Source organism: Triturus cristatus, chromosome 2_1, assembly GCF_964204655.1.
Source record: "Triturus cristatus chromosome 2_1, aTriCri1.1, whole genome shotgun sequence".
In the NCBI taxonomy this organism is placed as follows: domain Eukaryota; kingdom Metazoa; phylum Chordata; class Amphibia; order Caudata; family Salamandridae; genus Triturus; species Triturus cristatus.
The window spans coordinates 441576582-441593684 of record NC_140581.1 but is presented as its reverse complement, the minus strand read 5'-3'; the positions used below and the strand labels follow the sequence as shown (position 1 = coordinate 441593684).

At 44.3% G+C, this 17103-nt stretch overlaps 1 protein-coding gene across 1 annotated transcript in view; it reads left to right on the top strand.

Annotated features, from left to right (window-relative positions):
* Window positions 1–17103, top strand: part of CMYA5 (cardiomyopathy associated 5) — a 351245-nt gene that overhangs the window by 65053 nt on the left and 269089 nt on the right. The window contains exon 2 of the mRNA XM_085632247.1: window positions 12085–16789. Coding sequence (XP_085488373.1) covers window positions 12085–16789 — 4705 coding nt within the window. The remainder of the gene's footprint in view (window positions 1–12084; window positions 16790–17103) is intronic.

The following is a 17103-nucleotide window of genomic DNA, read 5'->3' as shown; positions in this document are numbered from 1 at the left end:
GCTTGGACTGGTAGCTGGGACTATACTCATGGCTGCAACTGGTGGAGTGTTTATACAATCCCTCAGCAGGAGTGGGACCTCATCTATTAGGGACAACTCCTCCCTGGGCGTAGTGGGTTGTTCTCCAAGGGGGATGTTTTTCAAGTTATCTATTGAGCGTCTCCGTTCTGCCCTTAACCGGGACAGGTTGCACTCTTTGTCCCCCTCCCCCGCCGCCCGGGAGAAATAATTCTCTAGGGTCCTATTTTTAACTCCTCCCGGCTTCAATGGGGTACTCTCCCTTGCCGGAGACGGCATAATGTGAGTGAAGGATTATAATCGGCAAGGGGCTGTGACAGTAAATAGGACCAGGGGTCGAATGGATGACCCAAGAGAGTAGGCCCAGCCCGGCCTACTCCGGCCTCTGACGGCCACAGACGGTCCCGCCCTTGTCCCGGGCTTCTCCCGGGACGCTCCCGCGTGCGCTCCCGCGCAGCGGGAATAACAGATTGAAAAAATAGAGACTCTCGTTAGTGGGGGCGGGGCAGGCAGGGAGAGCGGCCCAGATGATTGTAATTAGGGCTGGCGGGGACTCCTGGGAGAGGTAGTCCCGGTCCCGCAGCTCGCAGCCCCGCCCACGCGCACTCACACCCACTGCAGGCTCCGCTTTGGCAAGGAAACAACTCCAGGGGTCCAAAGGTCCAGGACAGCACACCCCTCGCAGCGGGACCCGCGAAGCGGGTTCCGCGAGGCGCTGCAAGGAAAAGCAGCAGTCAGGGCAGCAGTTCTCCACACGCACCAACAGGTCAGCCAGGCGTCCCAAAGTATAACGGAGTCCCAAAGGTTTTAAATTCGTTGGTGGGGGCGGGGCAGGCAGGGAGAGCGGCCCAGATGATTGTAATTAGGGCTGGCGGGGACTCCTGGGAGAGGTAGTCCCGGTCCCGCAGCTCGCAGCCCTGCCCACGCGCACTCACACCCACTGCAGGCTCCGCTTTGGCAAGGAAACAACTCCAGGGGTCCAAAGGTCCAGGACAGCACACCCCTCGAAGCGGGACCCGCGAAGCGGGTTCCGCGAGGCGCTGCAAGGAAAAGCAGCAGTCAGGGCAGCAGTTCTCCACACGCACCAACAGGTCAGCCACTTAATGGTCTTAATGCACTTAATGCACTTAATGCACTTAATGGTCTACTCAGGGACGATAGAGTAGCAACCCATGGTAGTAGGCATTTTGCAGCTACCCACTGAATGTTATCTGAGGTATACCCAGGAGTGGCCTACAACCAGCCCATTGGACAGAGCACTATGCAATCAGCCTTAGTATGTGCTCTTGGGGCCTTTCTAGGTGCAGAACAGGGGCACCCCATGAAATTACTGGGCCTATATGATGGTGGCTTGAGGCTACACCTGTGGGAAAAATCTAAATAGATAAACAGAAGGAGGTCATATAAGGAGGGCCTGTGGGAATGGATTTCGGCTATAGGCCCAATGACATTTCCCTTCACCTAAATACCCAGGATGCCCTCCATTGGAGAGGAGGGTGATATATGTGGATGGCTAGGATCACTTGATTTCAGGGCCATTCAGGAGCACCCGCTCACTCTCCCTTGGCTGGGGAAAGGCACCGCCGAAAAACCTGAAAAAAAGACTTGACTGAAAACAAAACAATCTTGGGAAGCGCAAGAGCAGGCTCTTGGGTCACAACCAAGGCTCTGCAGCAAACACCCCAAAAATATTTTATGTTCCGTTTCAGCTGTCTGACCACAGTGCCAACCATGCACAGACAATTTCCAAGTATTTCTCTTCTTTACTGGGATCACCGAAACAGCAAAATTTATTTTGCTGCAGAGGTGAGATGTGGAGATCAGGTGCAACATAGAGCATCCCTCCTCCGTGCCATCTCTCCCAATAGTTTTTAATCAAACAAGTTGATTGAAGCTATTTCTTTTTCCAAAGATCAGAGCAGAAAAGTATCATTCAGTAATTTGTCGCACTCTAGTGTGCCACAGTGTGGCTAGAAGTCTTGCAGTGAGCTGCATGGATATAATGTATGACATTTGTGTCTGCCGGAACTCAATTTCTCCTTCCCTCCCCTACAGTCAGTGCTTTAAATGGGCCAGTACTCACCGGTACTGAGTACTGGCACTTCCGATTTTTTTTGCCATCAGTACCGGTACTTCTCTGTAGCCAAGGAGAGTACCAGAACCCTGATCCAAGGCAGGGTAGGTCTGCAAGGGTTTGAAATGGCTTGTTTCACACTGTTATTAACAGGACAGGATCTCTAGACAAACCCTGCACTGTCAATCAGATGCGCAGCGACCATTCGGGTGAAAGTGGCATCATGGCTTTCATTATGTGTAATGAGTTAATCTATTTTATTGACATAAACGCATTTCTCGTGTGCTTTAATATATGCTGCAACTAGTAAAAAAGTCATTATGTATGATCATATCTTGCCCTAAGCCCCGCCCCTATCCCTGCCCACTTGCCACACCTCTATTTTATTGAGTACCTGCACTTATTTTTTCCCATTTAAAGCACTGCCTACAGTCCCAAATCCTTCCCACCACCGACCCCTCACGCCCCACACAAAAGCCCCAACACACCCTTCACACCCGCTCTGGGCATGTAGTAAATGTGTGCATGTGCACTAAATCACTTGAAATATGGAATTGTGGGCAGAATACTGCAAAGAAATTCCATGTCATCAGTTATTCATTATTTACCTTTGTTTTCTAAATTATTTTCTTTAAAAGATCTTTCACGTATGTATGTGGGAATTGTATAGTGCAGACACAGCTGCAAGGCAGTGAAATAAAGGGTCAAAATCAAAGATCACACCAAATGGGAGATTGAGAGGCAACTGAGTGCTGATGGCAGAAGTGGAATGTGTCTGTGTTGTAGTCTTCTTTAAAGAGGTGCATCTTCAGCTCCTTCCTAAATTGAGGCAGTCCCAGTGACCGTGAGGGTCTTACTCCGGATCCTGGGGTTTAGATGGAGAAAACCTTGTTTTTTTCTTTTTTTGCACCTCTTCTTTTTTCCCAGTCTGTTGGCGTCCTAGGTGCAGGTGTGCCAAGAACCTTAGGAGATGGTGAGCTTGCCGGCCAAATAGGTAGGGGTGACAGTGTGGTGGATTAGTATTCGATGCAGCTGCTGTGGAAGAAGGTGACGGGCAGAAGTGAGATCCAGTTGAGTTTCATCATGGTGGGGATGATGTGGTCCTATTTCTTTAGGTGCTCAATGAGGCGTGCCTGGAAGTAGGGTGTTGTAAAGGGGTATTTTAGAGGCTGGGAGGACACGGAGCGGGGCTTTGCAACCATTCAGATGCAAGAGTATGTGGGCCTGGTCTGCAGTTGTGAAATCGCGTCTTGAAAGTAGCTGTGTTATTTTCTTCAGTAGAAGGAGCTGGTGCCAGTCCGTCATGTGTGGTTTCTTTTTTTTTTATATACTCAGATCTTCCTTTGAATACCAGTGCACTATTATACCACACGTATATTTTCTATTCAGTTTAGTAGCTTAACTCGTCTCTCTCAGATAAGCAATCGCTGTGTCAGTAATTTTACTAACTTCAATGTTAAATCCTTCAATGTTCAGAGTCACATAGTCCCATGTTTTGCATGGGGCATCTGAGCAGCGCTGACCCACTATGCACTTGTAGAGAAGGCGGGAGATCGTACCAGAGGAAGGTGCTTCAGAGAGCTCAAGATGTGTCCTACAGAACTGAACACAGCTCATCAAAGGCTGATGATAGCAATACTCAGGTGAAGCATTAAGAAATGGACACAGTCTAAAATTGAACACCGCACCCTGGTCGAACCTCCAGAACTACACAAAACCCTTCTGATGTGACCGGGAGTTAAGAATAGCAAATATGTACCTACGGATACGCACTTACCTTCTCAATATTTTGATTCTCAATATTTTGATCACAATATTTTGGTAGCTCTATGTTTCTGTATTCAATATTTTGGCATTAACAAATTTAGCTTCAAGAATTGAATAAAATACTTTAGATAGGGTCTTCAGAAAGGGACACAGAACGCTATTGGTGGCCTACAGAACTTGATGTACATTGCTTTATGGACCTTCAGAAGAGGAGACAATATGACGTATGTTGCTCTCAGAACACAATGTACTGGAGGTGGTCCCTTGAATTTGACTCAATACGCCAAAGGCAGCCTCCTGAGCTAGACACAATACCCAGAGATGGACTCCATAAGGGACGCACCACTCCAGATGTGGGCTCTAGGACTGAGTACAATATTCCAGGGTCTCTTTGAAACACATAGAAGAGCCTTGAGTGGTAAAGTTTGCAATTTAAAATTGAGAACATCTCTCCTTACCCATCAAGATTCTAGCATAACCACACCCACAACTCTGGGTGGAAGTAAACCCGCCACAGTGACAAGTGAGTCTCGGCAGGGGGTTATCACGTCCTCAAACTCCAGACATGATCCTTCCGGACTCCCGTGAACACCGGCCGTCACTTTGCTGTTGCAGCTGCTGCGGGCTGCGCGCATCAGCACAGAATGTCACCACTCGACACTTGCAGAACAGGGGAACAGATAGTACTTTCCCAAGACAGACAGCAGTCAATCCTGACCCCCACGCCCATGTCTGCACCTCAACCCCCACCGGCCCTTCCTCAGACAATTTCCGCATATTCAGAGGAGGTAGAAAATGTCTGAAGTTTTTTTTCTGGACTCGGAAAGAATGTATAGTAAAAGAACCAGCATTTTCAGATGTGTTCAGTTATTCCCCATTCTAGTGAGAAAACTAAGAGTACCCGGAACTACTAGGTGCGGGGATTTCAGCCGCAATTAGAGATTCCACAGTCCGGTTTCCCCACAACAAATTCCGACCAACTTGTAATGAGGGTTTTTGGGGGGTTATTAGGAGGTGGTTTATAAAGAGGCCCCACATTCCTACCTCAATTCACCTGTCCCACTTAGCGGTGGGGGAACTGTTTAGCCTACGAGCTGCGTAACCCTCCCCAACACCACCATTGATTACTTCCTTGGCTTACCAGCCACGAAATAGTTCCATTTTCATAACATCAGAGCAGAGATTATGGCCTTCTTTCTCCTGCTGGAAACAGTGCCTTCCATGCATAAGGTGAAAAGTCCCACCTTGCATTTAGAAATTCTAAAAAATACCAGCCAGCCCGCCAGATCGTCATGACATGCCTGCCAGCGAAGTTAAAATTCAGAAGTTTTGCAGGAATTGCTCCTGTCAGATCAGTAAAAGCACTTTTGATGAAAATATATTCAGACGGCTTGTAGGGAATTCTAGAAAGCGGCATGTCTAAATGGCACCATAGGTTTTCGTATGATGTGCCCTGAAGAAATCCCAGAGAATGGAAGCATCACAGATAGACCCTATCGTATTGTTTTTGCAGGCATCATAATAATAGGTTAACGCATTAATAACTTCCAGATTTCCTCTCCGCTTCATCAAAAATATTGATTTGTTCAGAAAGGATACATCCTACAGTACACAATATTTTTTCAATAATCATAACCTCATAGGGTGTGATGATGAGTCATTTGTGTGGAATTTTGAACTGTGTGTTCAAGACTCACCTGGCGTTCCGCACCCAGCTTACACCTGTGCAGGAACACTAGAGAGCCAATGTTACCAGCTGGCATCATCAATTTAACACATTGGGAGTCTTACTTTCTCTTTCGAGCCCCCATCTCCTCTCGGCTAGTCCATGTTGATTTGTGAAGCTCCATCAATATTTGTAAGAAATCCATGGCGACCCTGCAGATAGCCAGCTTCCTCTATAGCCTCCACCTATCCGATCAAATGCTGGCAAGAAATCTATAGATAAGCCATACAGTGACTGATTCGGAGCTGAGCAATACTTTGTCCACTGACATGTGGAGTATGATAGTGCAATCCACAGTACAGGGTATTTTGTCTCTGCCCCAAATATAGCATGAGAATTAACTGCTCATCAGAGTTTTAGAATGTGTTTATTCACTGGATCGGTTCTTTATTTTTTGCATAAATAGAAGCTATCAGCCCCACACCCCCACCAAGAGCCCAACATTACAGATTGCCAGAAGCATTAGTTAAATGAAAGGTGTTGTAATGGGGCTTATCCTGCAGGCCCTGAGCTCCAATGAGTTGTGGTTTCACCATCTCCATGAGAAACCCGGCGGTGACGGGCTAGGGGCAGCATTCACTCACGCCTGACCCTCAGCCACACTTTATTTGAATACTATGCATTGCGCTTTTACATTCTATGTTGCACAGGTACTTTTTCAGTTCACTTTCTGTTGTGGGTACACAATGTTTACTTTATAAGGTTGAGAGTCGATACTGGCGTGCTGTCAACAAACTCCCAGGAGTTTCAGTGCCCTCCTTTGCTGCAGTCCCTTTCTCTACATTCAACACCTGTGCAGGGGCTGCCCTTCCACCTCCCTCTCACAGGCCATCAGCTTGCTTTTATGAAGAAATGTAATCGATGTAAAGGCATCCGTCTGAGTTTAATGTGAACCTCTCTTGGACCATCCGCAATATCTTCATAGTCACTTGTTCAATCCACAGCCTTACTCTCTATACGTTCAGTGTCAGTTTCAGGATTTTCAGAATATATTTATTTTATTTTTATTTGAGTTTTATATAGCGCTAGCTAGACCTGAGGGTATCAGAGCGCTTTACAAGTTATGTGATTACGTCTATAAGAGGTATGTTAGGGAATTCATACGAGTTAGAGTTGAAGAAACAATACAGCATTAAGTGGTTATAACGTCACAAAACTATATCTCAGGGGCGCATCGGGGAAAGGCATGGGAGACCAAATAGGAGACTGAGAGAGTCATGTGACCGTCATGAAAGAACCAGTCAATGAGGGAAACATGGAACAGCTTGTATAAATGCTTCTCTCACAGCCCCTAAATGCCTACCATAGCACTGGCGCTCTCGCTTCCAACCCAGATGTCATTTTATAGAAATGGAAATGTAATAGGGAGTACGTATCCCCTTACCTCTCATATACGAAAGGACATCTCTACCCTCGTGGGTCCAGGAGTCCCACTCCTGCTCCTGAGTGTATAGGGATTTTATAGAAAGACTCCTTCTCCTCGACAGATGGGAATCTCCTAACTGGTGTGTTTATTCATCAGCTCAGGGTCTGTAGCTCACCCCCCTTTGCTTAGTTGGCAGAAGCCACTTCAGTTCTAGTGGTGACCCTGTCAGCATGCAAGAGGATAGTTTACACTCCGCCACCTGATGGAGCAGCCACCCGAAGATAAATAAATCAAAGGTCTGCCGTCTCTGACAGATCATGGGCAGATCCGCTGGTGAGCTCCCTGAGCCTGGGATGTTTACCTCTTCACACCTCTAGAGAATCCTACAACTCGGCCATTGCCTTTACCGTGCAGGACACTTTATTTGATGTCCTTGACGCCTTGCTGGATCCGGCCAGGAGTGGATCCGGGGTCTTGTTATTCTTGCTTAACTAGATTATAAGTTAATGCAAGAACTAATTGCATTTCCTATAATGTCCTAACAAGACGCAATGCCTCCCTTCAGGTCTCGTCACATCCTTATGATGCTTAAGGTGATTGAGGTGTAGGAATTGCCCCGTTTCTGGAGGACCTGAAACACATCTAACCTTCACAGCTTCTAGCGCAGTCTCCAGGCTCAAAGTCCATACGTGTCCGGGGTTCAAGGAAGAGGAGCACATTGGACCCCAACTGTTTTGGACTGAACCTCACGCCCAGACACCACACGGCTGATTTAGGGTTTTTCTTCCTTGGTGGTTGAAGCCTGGCCCTTTAAAGGGAAATAAGGACAATCCGGATGCAGTCTGGTTGGGGAGATGCTTCTTCAAATGCTTCTGGTTACAGAAACTCTGAAAATGATGGCATTCTGATCAACTGAAATAATTTTGGCCATCTCCGATTATCCAGTTCATCAGTGTATTTTTCCAGCAATCGGGCAAAGGTGTGCAGGCCAGAATCAGTACAGCGGAGATGCGTCTCGGCCCATAGTTGCCCCCTCTTTTTTGGGCTACGTCAGCTCTTGCACTGTGGTAGTTTTGCAAGCATGTGTTAGATTCTACAGCTTTCAGCCACTGGAATTTGCAGTGGCTTAAGGTAAAATGATGCCCCCCCTGCAGATAATAATGAGGGGCCCCAGAGTCTCCCGTATCTCGCAGATCTTCATTGACCTTGTGCTGAATGGCGAGGCCCTGAAGGGTGGCCAGATCCTCTGAATAGCCCCGCCCCCCTTTCCTGCACTGCATGGGCTGAAGGAGCCCTGGGTTACGCTCCGGGGAGTTCAGCCATCAAGAATTATTAATTATAGGGAACTCGCTGGCATTGCAAAAAAACAACAGTGCGCCTACACCATATGGAACGTTTAAAAAATGTACAGGCATAGGATGCTGTACAGGAAAGTGTGCTTCCAGTACACATTCTATGCTAGACACCATCCATACACCTTTGCATCATGGTGCAGATTGTGCATGTCGCTCAGCAGCGTGTTTCTGCGCCAGCGAATGGGTAGCAAGTCGTACCAGGCCATGTTTAATAAATATAGCTTGGTGCTGCTTCCCCCTACCCCTGCGCTACCCAGAGCAGCAATTTTGGCTCCTGCAGTGCAATGCATTAACAAGCATTGGCATATCCAATAGGTCTCGCCTTTAGGACCTTATAAGTGTTTAGCCAGGCAACCGTTGATGTTTTTGCACCAAGGATATTTGGCTGCATAACTAAATACTTATAAGGTCCCAAAAGCGAGACCTATTGGCTATGCCAATGCTTGTTTATTATGATGCTGAAACTTGATCTAAGCATTTCTCATTTCTCCAAGTTGATGTTTTGCAATGAAATTTATCAAGGAATAATATACTGCTTTAAAAATAATGGAAGTGAGTATATTTGTATTTAACGTTGTTAAATACGCACTTATAACCCTTTTAAGTGGATGCTTTTTAATGAATCTTATTGTGGATATTTAATTTTTTTTGTTGTAAACTGCCTGTTTTTATCTGTTTGTCTTTTATGATCTGATTTTGGAAGATCGAATATTGATCATTGATTGATAATGATTGATTGACAAATGTTTATTGATGTAAAAAGCACACTCACTCTCCTCAACCGTATACCAGGAACTTTAAACTCTTTAAAAAATAGTTTTGCTTCTTCTTTTCTTTCCCTTGATAATGTGAAACAAACTTAAATAAGAGTCTAACGAGACTTTCATTTAAGCTAGAACGTCTTAAAGGACAGAATATGCGGAGCAGATTTTCAACACAAACATTGTGCTTTTCGCTCTTTAGGAAAGAATTGTTGTAGGTCATTTGAGAATGGAAAACTCAACGAAAATCCACATGAAAATTCTCCATATACTGAAACGGTGAAAGAGGGAACGAAAGAGACCAAGCTTGCCAAAGTTAGACAGAGACAAAAAGTGAGAGCAACAGTCAGTAAATGTCCAGACACACAATAGACTGAAAAAGACATTCTGTGATAGATAGGGACATCAAACACAGACAGGAGGAATCACCCCACCCCGTTTCATTGGACCCATTGAACTTAGCTGGCATGAAGACGAGCCAAATTTGCGTGTGTTGACAGGTAAAATGCAACCAATTTGTTTTCAAAACCAAACGGTGCGAGTCTCGAAATGAATGCTTTCACAGGAATTGCATACGTTTCAAATGTAAAGGCATCTCAATTTATTTTGCCCGTCTTTTGCTGTTTTCATCCTTCCCCACAGGCGAGGTATTTTTCCAGTGTTCGAGTATCAATGCATGTGGAGCATAGACAGCATAATGGTCTGAAAGTTAAAGCCACACACAACCTAAAACAGACACAAAGTCTAGCAGTCCAGCAATGAAACATCAGGTGTGTGGGGCTGGTTTAAAGAAAAAAAGGGCTTTTCTGAAGAGTGTGTCAGGCAGGACAAAAGCAATTATAGAAAACAGTGCAAAACAGATGGTCCCTGTGCGCACCGCTGAATGTAAACAAGCGCGCGCGTGAAAGCTCATTAGGAAGAAGAAAAAAAAAGATGCCCCCGCGTGCGCCGCTGCTACCAAACGCCCGAGCCGACTTGAAAGTGAAAGTGATGAAAGCGACGCGAGCAGAGAAATGTAAACAAGTGCGTGCGTTGCTCGCTCCCACAAGGTGGATGCCACCCTGAAAAGAGCTGACCGATTTCTAAAGGTCCTCTCCTAGACAGCGCATGCGCGCTACCTAGGCGAGACCTAAAAATTAATAAATCAGCTCATTAGTGCGCATACCTGGCCCACGCAGCCTTACCTCTCACACATGCATACACTTGGTGACAATTCCATTGAAAACTAATCCTTCTGTGCCTTTTCTCTCCTTAGTTCACATCACCTCTTCAACCTTAACCCTCTGTCTTAACCTCAGTCTCTATGCTTCTTTATGTACCTTCATCCTGTCTCAGCTCTCTCTACCTCACCTTTGTCTACCTCACATTCATTTGAATTCATCTCGTTCTACCGCTCTCATGACCTTGCCGTTCTCTTTTAACCTACATCTGCCTGTCACACTCAATTCCCTCTCTCAACCTCAACTCCCTCTAAATCATCCATCGCTTTGTACCTCATTGTTCTTCTTCCTTCTGACTTCTCTGTATACGTCCTCTATCTACTTCACTTCTCACACTTCATCTCCACCTTTACCTCTCCAATTTCTCTAGGACTGTACTACCTTACATTTCTCTACCTCTCTCCCAGCTCTTTCTCTACACCATCAATCTTCCATTTATGTCTCCGTCCAACGTTGACCTGTATCTTGCCACATCCTGTTTCTCTTACTCTGCAGGTTTACAGGTAACTTTTTGGCCAGAGAAGTGAACGCATATTGTTTTTCCTACAATAAGAGTGACAAGCTTGTTAAGCATGAATTTCACATAAAATGATATTGTTTCAAGCAACAACAAAAATCTAAATCCGAGCCCAAAAAGAAATAGCTTCATCAATCCACCAGCCAGCTTGAGCTTTCTGCTGTGTTTTGTATGCCCTTATTTCTGAAGGTTTAACATATAATTCAATATTATTTGTCAGTAAGAGGGCGTGAATGTGCCTAAAAGTGGTAATACAACCAAAGTTGTTCCAGATAGGGTGCCCCTCAAATCCTTTGGATGTCATTTCATAATGTATTTAATCGGCAACCAATACATGTGTCAATCTTGTTGTTATGAAGACTTGGACACCACTGTTGGTTATCGGTGTGGCATTTTATGGTTATCGCTAGTGTAAAACGACTTTCTAGCCACCTATGGGGCTCTGAGAATCCAACAGCCACCTTGACGTGTCAATCGGACACTTCCAGTACAATTCTGCTGTCTGGTTCTTCACTCTTGTACGGGGCTTGACTCGTTTTTCACAATTTATCATGCAAGGTTTTACCTTTACTACTGATTCCTCTTGAATCATAACTGTTTGCACCATCAACATCCACTTCCTAGGTACTCCTTTGCAATACTGCACTGTTAAGTGCAGTTATGCAAGATCTAATCACCACTGTTACCACATAAACTGCCTACAGCAAGCAAAAATGCATGCAGTCTGCCGCATTGTGTAAAACACTTCTGCAGCTAAGCGGCTTGTCTTTACAAGTTTAAAACTGACCTGAGTCGCTAATGGGGGCCACTTTTAATTTCGAGCCCTGTTTCCTGTTCTGGTCCACCCTGGATGTATGATTTTGACAGCTGTGCAAGTGCTACCCAAGGGTGAAGCAGGGGCACAGGTAAAGGTGTTTGTATCATGTGGGATAGAAGTTGTGGACAGAGCTTTCAGCTCTTACAAAGTGTTGCCATTTTCCAGGGGGAGCGCTCTGAGTGAGTAGACAGACATACATTTTGACAAGGGTGGGTGACCGGGTGGAGCCTTGGTTCTATTTTATGGTTGACTTCAGATGAGTCTAATATATGTTGTTTTGTATATTGCTGTAAAAATCTAGTTTACACATCCATTCAAGCTAGATCTAATGTTTAATTATTGAAATAATTATTTGGATCCAATGTGACATAGTACGAGAAACGCTGTCTGGCCAAATTCTGTTTTGATCTTGAGAAGACTGACTTGAATGCTTTAAACTTATTATCTTACATTTTTATTGCAGCTTGAAGGAAATCATCCAGTCTGAAGATGTCAAACCGAAGCTGCAGTTCATCATGTCGAACCCAAGCTTCTCCATGGTGACCGTCCAGTGTGAAGACAGTGGGATCATGTGGGAGACCAGTTCAAGCAGGTGCTCCACGCCGTGGGCATCGGAAGCAAGTACCACCTCTGATGTTTTCAGCATGGAAAGTTCCTCTGTAGGATCCCCTCCGGGCAAAGTTATCTTTATAATGGATGAAAACAAAATTCGCCGAAAAAAGGTTTTTAAATCCTCAAACAGAACTCTGCTTCCATCACATTTGAAAGGAGACTTGGGACACAGAAAGAACGGGCCATCTGAATACAAGGCGGCTGCGTCAGAAAAGAAAGAGTACCCTGGCTCCGGTACAAAGCTCATTGCCGCTAAATCACTAAGCGACCCCGTGGATAGCTCAGATGGAAACCGCAACCTACCTGGGACAGGAGAATCCTTGGCAAATGCACCGGTTTTAGCAAAGCCTCCAAGCCCAGAAGAAGCCATAACACCCGTGCCGGCCGTAGCAAAGCCCGTGAGCACAGAGAGCGCACCGCAGAAAGTAAAGGCGCCTCCCAAAGGATCTGTCCTGTCTAGAATCCAGAAATTCAATGCTGTTTCAGAACCACCAAAAGCACCACCAAGGAGATCTAGAGGTAAGGTACCAGCTGTGCCATTTGTTGCAAAAGGGGAGTTACCAAAAGGCAGTGAACAATCAGTTGATAAAAATAAAAAGTGTGCCTCTGAGTCCCAAGGTTCCGCCATTGGTAAAGACCATACCAATATTTTACAACCTGTTTCAGCAAACGTTCAGTCGACTGTGTTAACAAATGGAGTTCGCGCAGTTCATTCTAAAATTGAGGCGAAGGAAAATATTGTTCCATGTCCAAATGATGAAGCCCTAACATCTGAGAGTGAACTATCCTTAACAAAATCAGAGCCAAATAGTGTACACTCTGGACTGACTTCTGCAGAGCAAAGGCACCACAAACCCGTGACGGACATGCCTTCGGACTTAGTTTCAAATCACCTTTCAAATGGAGTATTACCCAAGCTCATTCATGACAACAATGGGAACCATATCTACCCAGCCATGTCAGGCATGCAAATACCGAAGCCTGTTGTAGAAGGGACGGGCACTGAACGCACAGGTCAAAAAGAACTGTTGAGTGAAAATGTGCCCTCTTTAGCAACTAGCAGCCACGGGCTTGACACTGCAGTTGGCGTGGCAAGACAAGATACACATATCTCACCAGATAATTCTGAGAATAATATGAAACCTAGAGAGACCAATAAGAAGGCCAAGAATGTTGACGATCATCAGTCCAATGCGTTCAGCATTATTTCTGAAGGATATGAAATTTTGAATATTCATGCACCCCCACAGTTTTCTTCAGTTGACCAAGAAGAAAGTGTACACATGAAGGATAAATTGGAATACCTCGAAGACAATCCCATATTTAAAGCCAATCAGTTGCATGATAGAAATCATGGTGATGCAGTCGCCGCATTCAAAGGTGGAGCAAATGGCGCGGCAGACAGCATTAGACAAAAAGATACTATAGATAATATACAAGGACAGGAAGTTAATGTTGAAGGAACTGCAAAAGAAACTTTGACCGGGGATGAAAATAATTTGAATACCATAAAAAGTGCTGTGGACATGGATTACTTTGAAAAGTACACTTTAGTTGATGACCAAGTCCCCATCCCACCAGAACTGCAGGTGTCTATTAAAGGAGACGAAGTTAACAATAATCATAATGGAAACCCATCAAAACTCACTGAAGGAAGTCGCTCTTTTGCAGAACGGCTGAATGCCAGTACTTTTGAAGATGAGTTTTACTCACCAGACACGGATATTGATGAAGCCTTTTATGGGATTGCACAAGAGGAAGTGGAACCGCGTCCTAGAACTTTTCTGAATGATTTAGGCGCCCACAATTCTTTTGACCGAGAGATTAAAATGGAAGTAACAGAGGATAATAATGATTCAGAATTTACAGGTACATGCTTATTTAACACAGAGGAAGGAGTATTAGAACGCTCCATGCTGTTTCCAACAACAGTCAAATTAGTTGATCCCGAGCTTTTGGAGGAACCACCAGCGTTGGCGTTTTTGTATACAGATCTATATGAACAAGCAACTGGAGATAGGACAAAAGAAGAAAGTGAGCATTCCGACACAGAAAGTGTCAATTCAGACCACTCGTTCCCAGAACGAAACTCTGACACAGATGATGGGCCTGGAATATATTTTGAGAAATACATTTTGAAAGATGAAGTGACCTTCGATATAGAAGGGTCTAAAAAGGGCTTTAAAGATCACTATGAAAAAGAGGATTTGAAACCATTTATTGACTTCTATGCTGAACACGAGACAAGTCCACCATCTGCTTCTGAAGATGTTGATGACATACACAACCTACAACAGTGTCAAATGACTGGACAGGAGGAAAGCTCTGTCACACAACACACTGTTTTGGATGTGGAGGACTTTGGGGAAAGGATGGATTTGTTGACAGAAGACACTCAGTCAGAAGAGCCTAGTGACATTTTATCTTGGGAAGCAGCTCAATCAGTTGATCATATCAAAATTAAACCCCATGAGTTAACACAGTTAAGCGATTTCAGAGATTTTGAAGCTTCTGAAGTAGTTCAGGCAAGCAATGTCAGTGAACTAATAGCTACCGGAGAGGGTCTGCCACAGGATGCCGTAGAACTTGAAGCTTCAGAAATAGGTCTTCCAGATGTTGCCGTAGGACTAATAACTCCTGAAGTGTCACTAGCAAATAATGCCACAGAAATATTAACCGACAAAGACTCTCTACCAAATGATACACGAGAAATAATAACTGATGAAGACTCTCTACCAAATGATACTCGAGAAATAATAACTGATGAAGACTCTCTACCAAACGATACACGTGAAATAATAACTGACGAAGACTCTCTACCAAACGATACACGCGAAATAATAACTGACGAAGACTCTCTACCAAATGATACAAGAGAAATAATAACTTACGGAGGAACTCTGCCCAATGATGCTACAGAACTCATAGATTCTGAAGTAGCTCTACAAATTGATGCCACAGAACTCATAGCTTTCAATGTAGCTCTACCAAATGATGCCAGAGAGCTAATAACATCTGAATCAACTTTACCAAATGATAGTGAAGAACTCTTGGCATCTGAAGTAGCTCAATCAAACGATCAAAGAGAAGTTGTAACTTCAGACATTGCACAGTCACTGGATGCTGAAGAGCTAGTAATTTGTGACGTTACTCACTCAAATGATGCAGGACCTTTCAAGACACTTGAGGTAAATGAAGCTGGGGAATTTGTACCTTATGAAAGGCCACTTATTGCATCTTGTGATGAAGATTTCAGTGTTTCCATTCCCCTCCACATCACTGGGGAGATGGTGGAAACAACTGTGTTTTCAGAAAACGAATTCATGGCAGAAGATACCCATCAGGAATATAGTCATGTGCCCAACCAAGATATTACTGTATTACAGAAAACAGATTCCTTTGAAGAGGAAGCACATGATCAGTTCATGTTAAATGATACCACTTATGTAGATGATGTAGAAACTGTTGAAGAAGAATCAAAAGCAGTAACAGTTGATACAACAGGTGATATTATTTCTGATATTAGACTTGGGGAGCCATGTTTGGATGAAAACCTATATGACCAACTTATCAAAGAAGCCCAGGAGATGGAGCAAGTTTCAAAACCAAGTAATTCACCAGAAAATGAATGTCAAAGAATATCAAATGGGTCCCCCGTTCTTAATATAGAAGAGCAATCGGACAGGTGTATATTGGAAGGTTTATCCAGCCAATCACAGGAATATATTGAGGGTATAGTAAGTGAGAAAGAAGGTTTATGGAAAGAGGGTGAAACATCTGCAGAGGGAGATGGGGAAAGTGCAAATGATCATCAATTTCATGATGTCATTGAGAGCACTGAGATACTATTTTCTGCCCAACAAGATATTTTCCAGGCGGGTTCTGCCCAACAACATATGTTCCAGGCGGGTGAAATAGACATGGCTGAATCTACTGAAAGAGACCAAGTTGAAACTACTGACACAGTAAAAACGGAACTTTGTGAAATACCCACTATCACCCAAATTAAAGATGATCTAGTGGAAATTAAGACTGAGCATGTCAGTCCTGAAGTGGTGTCAGATACAATTTGTGATGATGTAGCTTTACAGTCCGCACCCGCACTGGACAACTTTAAGGAACAGCCTGAAATACAAAGTCATGAAGAAGAAACTGAGGATTTGGTGGACTATGAAATAATCACTCATGAAGAACTGTTGCAGGATGAAATGTCTTCTGATTACCCGCAGGATGAGCTCATGCTTTTAGTGGATAAAGACTTTTCTGATCACGCAAGTGATGGGGGCTTTGAATTTGTTAGTGAATTAGCACAGGATGTGACTACTGAGCAGGAGGATTCAGCCTTTGAAATGCTAGAAGAGGAAAAAGTATCTGCAGAGTGCGAGGCGAAAAGTCCAGAGTCTGGAAAAGCACCTTCACCAAAAGAACCGAAATTACCTCCAATTGATACATATTGCTATTTGTGCAAATGTGCAATCCCTGCCTTCGATAAGATATTTGGAGAACATAAAGACCATGAAGTGACAACATTAGATAACGCAGTAATTGAGATGACGGTAAGTTGAACATTATTGATAACGGATGAAAATCAGAATATACCTAAGCTGTGCTGTTATTTATGTACGACGTTCTTACAGGCATCTCAAGGTATGGCACTGAGTGCATGTTTGCACTTTGTAATTAAGTGTTATGGGCACTAAAGTGGGTAATTCTTAGTTCCAGAGAGGCAGCCAAAATTTTGCAGAGCAATCTATGAGACAATAAAGTATAGCACAGAGAGCAGCATGAGTACATATAAGCAGAAGACCTCATATCTAGCATTCTTACAGGTGCCAGGGTGTCTCTGGGGCTGTTTACAAATAGGTTTAGT